Source organism: Calonectris borealis, chromosome W (assembly GCF_964195595.1).
Source record: "Calonectris borealis chromosome W, bCalBor7.hap1.2, whole genome shotgun sequence".
Classification (NCBI taxonomy): Eukaryota; Metazoa; Chordata; class Aves; order Procellariiformes; family Procellariidae; genus Calonectris; species Calonectris borealis.
In genome coordinates, this window is record NC_134351.1 from 54078515 (window position 1) to 54089659 (window position 11145).

Sequence of the window (11145 nt, forward strand, 5' to 3'; positions counted from 1 at the left end):
ACCTGCCTCACCATGGTCTTCACCACGGGCTGCAGGGGAATCTCTGCTCCGGCGCCTGGAGCACCTCCTCCCCCTCCTTCTTCCCTGACCTTGGTGTCTGCAGAGTTGTTTCTCTCACATATTCTCACTCCTCTCCCAGCTGCTGTTGCGCAATGTTTTTTACCTTTTTCTTAAATATGTTATTGTAGAGGTACTACCACTGCGTCAACGATGATATACATTAATCATGCAATCTTCACAAACTTCACTTACATCAACAAAAAGAATTCCCCACGCTAAAATCAAAATAACATCATCACAACACTGACAAAGGTGGACAATTTACACACGCTCCACCCCTCGTCTCTTCCCCACAGTTATTCCGCTCTCTAGCAATGTTCAGCCCATGTTTTGCCCGTTGCCTCTCCCAATTACTATTCTTAGCTTGAATTCCTTATGCTCCATGTTGGGTGCCCACCAAGCTGCTCTCTCACTCCCCCTCCTCAGCGGGATAGAGGGAGAAAATAAGATGAAAAACTCATGGGTTGAGATAAAGGCAGTTTAATGAAGAAAAGCAAAGGCTGCCCGAGTGTGAGGAGGAAGGAAGAGCAGAGACAACATGTGATGAACTGACCGCAACCCCCATTTCCCATCCCCCTGCGCCGCTCGGCAGGAGGAGGTAGAGAAAATCGGGAGTGAAGTTGAGCCCAGGAAGAAGGGAGGGGTGGGGGGGAAGGTGTTTTAAGATTTGGTTTTATTTCTCATTACCGTACTCTGATTTGATTGGTAATAAATTAAATTAATTTCCCCAAGTTGAGTCTGTTTTGCCTGTGACAGTAACTGGCGAGTGATCTCCCTGTCCTTATCTCAACCCACAAGCCTTTTGTCGTATTTTTCTCCCCCCGTCCAACTGAGGAGGGGGAGTGATAGAGTGGCTTGGTGGGCACCTGGTGTTCAGCCAGAGTCAACCCACCACAGCAAGCACCGCTCAGCAGTAGCCAAATCATTGGTGTGTAATTGACACCATTCTAGCTAAAAATACAAAGCACAGGGTTATGGGGAAAGTTAATTCCATCCCAGCCAGACCCAATACATTTTGATTTGATGCGTCTTAATTCTTTGCCAGCAAGTTGGCTGACCTGGTAAGAAGGGCTTTAAACTAGGAACTGTGGGGGAGGCAGAGAGTTACCAGCAGCCCTGTGTGGGAGTGATGGACAGGATTGACAAGTAAAGAGCTGGAGGTGATGTGAATGAAAGGGAATACGTAATCAACAAAACAGGGCTTAAGTGGGATCATCTCCAGCATTTGCATGTGTCTTAGTTTAACCCGGCAGGCAGCCAAACACCACGCAGCCGCTCGCTCACTTCCCCCACACCCCGCAGTGGGACGGGGAGAGAATCGGAAGGGTAAGAGTGAGGAAAACTTGTGGGTTGAGATAAAGACAGTTTAATGGAACAGAAAAGGAAGGGAAAATAATAATAATAATAATAATAATAATAATGATAATGATAATGATAATGATAATAATGATAGAATATACAAAATGAGTGATGCACAATGCCATTGCTCACCACCCGCGCTGACCGATAACCAAGTAGTGATCAGTACTTCCTGGATCACGCCTACCATTCATATACTGAGCATGACATCACATGGTATGGAATACCCCGTTGGCCAGCTGGGCCAGCTGTCCCGGCTATGCTCCCTCCCAGCCTCTCATGCGTTTGGCAGAGCATGGAAGATGAATGTCCTTGACTAGCCCAGTACTTAGCAACAACTGAAAACATCAGTGTGTTATCAACATTCTTCTCATACTAAATCCAAAACACAGCACTAGGAAGAAATTTAACTCTATCCCAGCCGAAACCAGGACAGCATGTAAGCAAGGAAGTGCCTACAAGGCACCATTATGTGGACCCGCCCCCCCCCCCCCCATATATGTTCTGGGAAATTGGCATGCGTGGTGCCTCTCTGAAGTGCCTATATGCTAATGCATGCAGCATGGGGAATAAACACAAGGAATTAGAGCTCTGTGTGCAGTTACCAAGACTACAATCTTGCTGAGATCACAAAGACATGGTGGGATGGCTCGCATGACTAGAGTGCTGCAATGGAAGGATACAGGCTCTTTAGGAAAGATGGGCTGGGAAGATGAGGAGGTGGAGTTGCCCTTTATGTGAGAGAACAGCTGGGATGTATGGAGCTCTGTCTAGGGATGGATGATGAGCAACCTGAGAGCTTATGGGTAAGGAATAAAGAGCAGACCCATAGGGGTGACATTGTAGTGGGTGTCTGCTATAGGCCGTCTGATCAGGAAGAACAAGTGGATCCATCCTTCTACAGACAGCTAGGAGCAGCCTCATCTTCACAGGCCCTGGTCCTCATGGGGGACTTCAGCCACCTCGATATCTGCTGGAGGGACAACACAGCAGGGCATAAGCAATCCAGGAGGTTCCTGGAGTTCATCGATGACAACTTCCTCACCCAAGTGATAGAGGAGTGTCGTGGATTAACCCTGGTATCCAGCTAAGCACCACACACAACTGCTCGCTCACTCCCCCATAAGTGTGGACTTATCCACGTACCACAGCCCCTTAGGGGCGTACCTGCTCCAGCGTGGACTTATTCATGGGCCACAGTCTCTTCAAGGGTATACCTGCTGCAGCCTGGACTTATCCACAGCCACAGACCCTTCAAGGTGTACCTGCTCCCGCATGGACTTATCCAGAGATCATAGTCCCTTTGACTCGCGTTCATACTGGAGTTCCAGCCTGCCCAGTACGGCAGCACAGAAACAGCAGCAATGCCCTGGCCATCTGCCAGCCCAGGCCCATCACCATTGCTGTTATCAAAATGTTCCCAGGCACAGCAGAGTAAGATGATCAGCAGTACAGCAAACATCAGCCACAGTACAGCAGTACAGCAAACAGCAGCAAAAAGCAGCCATTAACAAGCACTAGACTCTAATATACAGTAAGGTGAGGAAGCGCCATGGCAAGTAAAAGAGCCTGCCAATTAATACCTAAACAGCTATAACAGCTATAAATTCAGTCTAGCACATTCCAATCAAATCTGTTGTTATCTCAAACCCTTCGAGGCCCATGTTGGGCGCCAAAATGACTGTTGTGGTTTAACCCCGGTAGGCAGCTAGCACCACACAGCCACTCGCTCACTTCCCCCACAGTGGGATGGGGGAGAGAATCAGAATAGTAAAAGTGTGAAGTCGTGGGTTGAGATAAAGACAGTTTAATAGGTAAAACAAAAGCTGCGTGCATAAGCAAAGCAAAATAAGGAATTCATTCACTACTTCCCATCGGCAGACAGATGTTTAGCCATCTCCAGGAAAGCAGGGCTTCATCATGCGTAACGGTTACTTGGGAAGATAGATGCCATAACTCCTTTGGTCAGTTGGGGTCAGCTGTCCCGGCTGTGTCCCCTCCCAACTTCTTGTGCACCCCCAGTCTACTCGCTGGTGGGGTGGGGTGAGAAGCAGAAAAGGCCTTGATACTGCATAAGCACTGTTCAGCAACAACTAAAACATCAGTGTATTATCAACAATGTTTTCATCACAAATCCAAAACATAGCCCCATACAAGCTGCTATGAAGACATTTAACTCTATCCCAGTCAAAACCAGTACAAAGAGCCAACAAGGAGAGGTGCTTTGCTGGACCTCATACTCGCCAACAAGGAGGAGGATGTGAAGGTTGAAGGCAGCCTTGGATGCAGTGACCATGAGATGGTGGAGTTCAGGATCCTAAGAGGAGAGAGGAGGGCAAAAAGCAAGCTCACAACCCCAGACTTCAGGAGAGCAGACTTTGGCCTCTTCAGGGATCTGCTTGGAAGAGTCCTGTGGGATAAAGCCCTGGAGGGAAGAGGGGCCCAAGAAAGCTGGTTAATATTTGAGGATCACCTCCTCCAAGCTCAAGAGCGGTCCGTCCCAATGAGCAGGAAGTCAAGCAAAAATGCCAGGAGGCCTGCATGGATGAACAAGGAGGTCCTGGCAAAACTCAAACACAAAAAGGAAGCCTACAGAGGGTGGAAGCAGGGACAGGTAACCTGGGAGGAATACAGAGACACTGCCCGAGCCTGCAGAGAAGCAGTTAGGAAAGCCAAAGCCCACATGGAGTTGAATCTGAGAAGGGATGTCAAAGGCAACAAGAAGGGCTTCTATAAGTACGTAGGTGATAAAAGGAAGACTAGGGAACATGTGGGCCCGCTGAGGCAGGAGACCTGGTTACACAGGACATGGAAAAGACTGAGCAAATGCCTTCTTTGCCTCAGTCTTTAGAAGTAAGACTGGCCTTCAGGAATCCCAGGCCCAGTGGGAAAGGTTGGAGCAAGGAAGACATACCCTCGGTGGAAGAGGACCCGATTAGGGAATACTTAAGCAAACTGTACATACATAAGTGCATGAGCCCTGATGGGATGCATGCACGAGTGATGAGGGAGCTGGCAGATGTCATTGGGAGGCCGCTCTCAATAAACTTTGAACGATCATGGCGATTGGGAGAGGTGCCTGAGGATTGGAGGAAAGGAAATGTCACCCCCATCTTCAAGAAGGTCAAGAAGGAGGACCCAGGGAACTACAGGGCGGTCAGCCTCACCTTGATCCCTGGGAAAGTGAAGGAGCAGCTAATCCTGGGAACCATTTCCAGGCACATGGAGGACAAGGAAGTCATCAGGCATACTCAGCATGGATTCACCAAGGGGAAGTCATGCTTGACTAACTTGATAACCTTCTACGATGAAATGAATGGCTTGGTAGATGAGGGGACAGCAGTGGATATTGTCTACCTAGACTTCAGGAAGGCTTTCAACACTGTCTTTCCTAAGATCTTCATAGACAACTTGTTGAAATATGGGCTGGATGAGCAAAACGGCCGGGCACAGAGGGTGGTGATCAGTGGCATGAAGTCTAGTTGAAGGCCAGTGACTAGCGGTGCACCCCAGGAGTCTGTACTGGGTCCAGTCCTGTTCAACATCTTCATTAATGATCTGGGTGGTGGGGCAGAGTGTACCCTCAGCAAGTTTGCTGATGACACAAAACTGGGAGGAGTGGCTGATACACCAGAGGGTTGTGCTGCCATCCAGAGGGACCTCAACAGGCTGGAGAAATGGGCTGATAGAAACCTCATGAAGTTCAACAAGGGGAAGTGCAAGGTCCTGCAGCTGGAGGGGAACAACCCCATGCACCAGTATATGCTGCAGGCCACCCAGCTGGAAAGCAGCTTGGCAGAAAAGGACCTGGGGGTCCTGGTGGACACCAAGTTGAACATGAGCCAGCAATGTGCCCTTGCCACAAAGAAGGCTAATGGTATCCTGGGCTGCATTAGGAGGTGTATTGCCAGCAGGTTGAGGGAGGTGATCCTTCCCCTTTATTCAGTGCTGGTGAGGCCACACCTGGAGTGCTGTGTCCAGTTCTGGGCTCCACAGTACAAGAGAGACATGGACATACTGGAGAGAGTCCAATGAAGGGCCACGAAGATGATGAAGGGACTGGAGCATCTCTCCTATGAGGAAAGGCTGAGAGAGCTGGGACTGCTCAGCCTGGAGAAGAGAGGGCTCAGGGGGGATCTTATTAATGTATATAAATATCTGAAGGGAGGGTGTAAAGAAGACAGAGCCAGACTCTTTTCAGTGGTGTCCAGTGACAGGACAAGAAGCAATGGGTACAATCCGAAACACAGGAGGTTCCACCTGAACATCAGGAAACACTTTTTTACTGTGAGGGTGACTGAACACTGGAACAGGTTGTCCAGAGAGGTGGTGGAGTCTCCCTCCTCGGAGATATTCAGAAGTCACCTGGACATGGTCTTGGGCAACTGGCTCTAGGTGGCCCTGCTTCAGCAGGGGAGTTGGACCAGATGATCTCCAGAGGTCTCCTTCCAACCTCAACCATTCTGTGATTCTATGATTTTTTTAAGCTTCAAAGCATTAATTTACTGTATTTTTGTGTGTTGAAATTTTGAGAAAATCATTATTAATCAGAATGACATGTTTTAATTGTTTTTTATGCTCTGAGAACTGTTGTGAGGTGGGAGTTTTGCCTGTAGCTGTAGACTGATGATTGAGCCTTAGTGTTTAAGAAGTCTTAATTTGATTATAATCCTAGAAACTCTTTATAGGAAACACTGATAGTAATTTAAAATAGCCATGGTATAGATGAATTCTATGAATATAACTGTGTTGATACTTCTATAGGTTTTGTTTCACTCTAGCAGACCTCTATTTTTTATATATATATTTATTTATTTTACTTTGTTAGCTGTGGACACTGTTTTTAGCCTCTATTTAGAATGCTTTTGGAGGTGTCTAATGAGCTCTGGTAATGTTTTTTATATTTTAGCAATACTTAAATGTAATTTTGTTGTTCTTGAAATCTTTGTAGCTTTTTTTAACTGAATGTTTATTACACACTGATGTAACACACTGAGGTGTGTTTTCTAGCTTATTGAAAAGTACTTGTGGATTTTTGGTTTTGCTTGTTTGGTATGTTTCAGTATTTTTATACATGTGGAACATCCTTTTTTATAATATTCTGGATTTCAAGGCCTTTAGACTTTACTAATAATTTTACTGTTTTGTAAAATTCTACAAAATCTTATACTGTCCAGGTGTTATACAGTTATTTAGCCATAGTTGTAAAATATTGGATAGTGTTTTTTTATCCTCTGTTTCCCTGGCTTTACTGGAGCTGTGCAAAAGGGACCAATTTGAAAACTCCTCTGTGGATGTGGGTGTTCTCATCTGATTCTGCTGTCCTGGCTTTTGCAGAAAGGATGCATGCATCTATTGTAAGAGGGGTTGCAGCCTTCCTGTAAGCTTAAAACAGTTTGTTGTCTGTCCTTCTAGGAATATAGCCATTTGGTAGACATTGAACTTATCCTGATGCTATGTATTCCTTCATATTTAAGGTACTCCCATTCCCAAATAAATAAAAAAAAAGGCGCTACAGGTACTGACTGTAGAAGTGTGTCTACGAGTATTTTGCTAATATAGATTGATTTATCAGTAGTTCGTTTCTGCTGTGAATACTGCATTTGCCAGCATAACTATCTGCTTACAGGATTTTTCAGTACTGCTGTGTTACTTGGGAATCAGATCCTCTTTGTGTCCACACTAGTGCAGAAAAATATATTAGATCTGACTTGTATAGGTGTCAATTTCATGTTTCACAACTCAGTTGTCTACCTCAGTTAATTACGGAAAAAATGAGAGTGGTTTCCTCTAAGTTTGAGGGGCTTTGACTTTAATTTTCTAGCACTTACTGGGCTGTCTCAATTGTGGGTTAGGTTAGATATTCCTCTTCCTGCCTATGTGTCAAAGCAACTGTGATAAAAAAAAAGCATCACAGCTATTACACAGAATCCATAATATTCTGACTACTGTCTGTATAGGGATCATTTAGGTCCCCATAAATTGCTGAGCAGGGTTACCAGCTTTTAGCTTTTACCAAATATCAGAATAATAAAGCTGACCAAATTTTTGCATGTTTGACTATTTTCCACTTGATAACCATAGAGATAGTAAGGAAGGCTCTAATCGGTTTTCTGTTGCAGGTCCGCTAGTGTTATCAGTAAAGGTATACAACTAGTATACAAGTTGTAACTGCATTCACAAATCCATATTTTAAAAAATAAACCCATATTTCAGTATCATTCAGGGCATAAGGCAAAAAAAGTACTGCAAATACAAAGTAAATAATTTTCCTTTTATTTTAAGTCAGAAGTGTTATAAAACATATTTGCTTGTTCTACCAGCTCCTGTTTCATAGTTTATCCTCTTCAGGAAATTTTTATCTTGCAGAGGGGCTTTTTTGTCTAGTTGTGTAGAAACCGATCTGTTTCATTTTAAATGACATTTCTGTTAACATTTTTAATTTTCTAGGTACGGAATCCGCCCTGAAAATGTTATTATATATGGCCAAAGTATAGGAACAGTACCATCTGTGGATCTTGCTGCTAGGTATGAAAGTGCTGCTGTAATTCTTCATTCTCCACTGACCTCAGGAATGCGAGTAGCTTTTCCTGATACGAAGAAGACCTACTGCTTTGATGCATTCCCGAAGTGAGTTGTGGGATTTTTTGTGCATGCGTTTTTTTCTATTACACAAGTTGTAGAATAGGGAAACAAGTAATATGTCAAATACTCTGAATTTTCTTTAGACGGCTTAAAAACAATAATTGGAGAATAATCAGAGTGAATGAAAAAAATGAGAAACATCTGAGGGAGTTTACAAAACTTTGTAAATCTTTTAGGTTTTTCATATCATGAATCATTTCAGTGGATATCTGTGTAAAAGTGATTAGTTTTCCTATACATAACCCCTAAATACTAACAAGTAGTTCTCTTGCAGTGAATTGTTTGGGTGACTATAAATAGTCTTTTGCTTGTATTTCTATAAGTAGCAAAAACTGGAAAAAATAAATAGACCTTAATTGAAGTAAATAGAGTCCTGTCATGTATTTCAGAACTATGCTGTTAGTTGGCCATTACAAACTGGTATGCTTTGCTAGAAGAATTGCTTGCATTTTAAATATCTATCTTAAAGGAGTTTCCCATAGAGGATCAAAAGTTAAGAGCCAAAATTCTTCCAGTTCTGACAGGCTCTTTTTCTATTGAGGAAAAACTCTGAAGCAGTATTTTTATCAGTCCAATGACTTTGATTTTTAAAGTGAACATGGTAATGAATACCATTTTAAGATTGATTGCTCTGTTATGCAATCCTAGTAGTTTCCACTAGTGTTTTTCCTTTCTGTGTAGTTTTGCATATGGTACTCTAATGGCTTCCAGGGTGTTGACAATATCTAAATTTCTAATGATTTAAACAATTTTAAAATTTAACTACGCATTGTACTTTTAACCATAACAAAAAATTAAATTAAGACTCTCTGGTCCTTCAAGAAGGTTTAATAAAGCTGACCGTGTTCATGGATATAATCTTTTTCTTACAGCATTGACAAAATCTCTAAAATAACATCTCCTGTGTTAATCATCCATGGGACTGAAGATGAAGTAATTGACTTTTCACATGGCCTAGCATTATTTGAGCGTTGCCAGAGACCTGTAGAACCACTGTGGGTAGAAGGAGCAGGCCATAATGATGTGGAACTCTACGGACAGTACCTTGAAAGATTAAAACAGTTTGTGTCACAGGAACTGGTGAACTTGTAATTTTCTTTGTATATTTACATGCTTTTTCATTTCACTGCAGAATTGCACACCTTGATAAATACATAACATAACATCTGCAGGTTGTGTTTTGAAATAATGTTGGTTGCCTTCATTAAATGTACAGGTAATGATTTGTCAACATAATTAATGAGGGTTTTAATGCCAGTGTTATAAACTGGAATGACATGATCATGCAGTAAAGCTTGGCAGTTCATATTACTTTGAGGGTTTTTTCTTTTTAGATGTACAAAAAAACCACAAGGAATACTGTATGAAATATTAATTATATAAAATGAAATGCTGTAAAAGTGTTGCCAAATGCTTTAGCATATCAAAAACAAATTTATAAATATTTTTTAAATATCTCAAAATGTACTGTGACTTACTCTGTTGCACAGGTATAAAGTAAAAAACAGACTTTTAAACAGTTGTCCTGTAAAAATGCAATAGCCATTAAATTTGAGCAAATACTCATATATACAATGAGAATAGACAGTCACTGGAAATGACCTATGCCCTGTTATAGAGGGAGGGGCTCAAAATAGATTTATTTTTCCATATTTTTCATGTCTTTTGTGCTTAGTTTTGCATTAGTTGTTTTGGGTTTTGGTTGGGTTTTTTTAACCTGAAAGATAAGGGTCAAATTTACCCAATCATCTTCTCAGTGATCCTGATCTTGCCAAAATAATGTCACAAGTTATCATTTGTATAACATAAATATCATTTACATGATTGCTACTAAGGCCACTAAGTACTTCTTTGAAATCAGTAAGCCTTTTAGAACTTAGAAAAACTTTGTGGGCAACATAGTTTTAAGCATTGTAGAGATGCAGTATTTCAATAGAAAGAACCTAGAAGTTTATCCAACTTCGCAATAAACAATTTGCAAGTTTGCAGATGTCTGTTCAGGCTTACTTTTGGCTGTTTAGTGTAAGAGCTTGTTTTTTGAGTATTGCATGGAAATTTCACCAGTCACTCCAGGACAGTGCAGGGAGGGGACAAGAAGATAATGTTGACATTTTTCTATTAACTCATAGTAAAATAAACTTTGTAAGATGCCTTTCCCTTGAATGCATTTTGCTTGAATAAAACTATGAAAGATAAACTTAATTATAAGTAGCCTAATTTGTAAACAAAGTAATATTCCAACAGCGCACACTGTGCTTGTAATTTTAAGGCCTTATGCAGCTTAATTGTTCTGCTTATTTTTGTGATTGTTTGAGAGTATTGTATAATTAAATGTATTATCAAGTATTGTGAAGACGTTGGTTCAGATCTGTTGATTAACAGTAAACAAAATTCCACACACTTGCTGTTCTTTCTTTTTTTCTGAAAAGAAATAGCAACTGTTAATTGTAAATCAAAATAATAAGCAACTCCTCTCTTACTCTAGGAAATCAAAGAGCTAATGTAGTAACAAACTGTTATTAGTTATTGGCAGATTTCTATATTGGCATCTATTGCTCTGATTACCCTCCTATCCCCGTGTCTCAATTCGTACTTCTTTCTGCAGTCAGCTGTTCAATATACATGTTTTCTGTTGCAGAGTTGCATTATAAACATTCTTCTGTAATGAATTCAAGTTTATCTTTCATTGAAAACATCAGTGACTTCTTGTCTTGTGCTTCCTGGTTTGTTATTTGAATATAAAGGAATTTAAGATTGTTCTCAAACAACTGGCTTTTTTGTTTGCTTTTTTGATCAAGTACAGATAAATGTGTTCTGAACTTCAGACTAGTATTCAGGCACAATAATATTATACGCGTAATTTTCATCTTAATCCAAGATTTTGCAATTGGAAACACACTTCAATGGATATGTAACTCAGCTTTATTACATCATACTTTATATACAATTTGATTTTGGTTCCTTACTACCTTTCAGCCACTCTGATTTATATGGAAATCCTGAGCCTTTTTAATGAATTAGATCCGTTTCCAGAACCCTCTTCAGAAATTCACAAATAAAGAGTGTGGAACTGCGATGAAA

At 41.6% G+C, this 11145-nt stretch overlaps 1 protein-coding gene across 3 annotated transcripts in view; it reads left to right on the top strand.

Moving 5' to 3' along the window:
* Positions 1-10754, top strand: part of LOC142074788 (alpha/beta hydrolase domain-containing protein 17B-like) — a 29706-nt gene extending 18952 nt beyond the window's left edge. For all 3 annotated transcript variants that reach the window (XM_075135666.1, XM_075135665.1, XM_075135667.1), the window contains 2 exons: positions 7870-8049; positions 8937-10754. In XM_075135666.1, coding sequence (XP_074991767.1) covers positions 7870-8049; positions 8937-9156 — 400 coding nt within the window. In that variant the 3' untranslated portion in view covers positions 9157-10754. The remainder of the gene's footprint in view (positions 1-7869; positions 8050-8936) is intronic.
* The last annotated feature ends 391 nt before the right edge of the window (positions 10755-11145 follow it).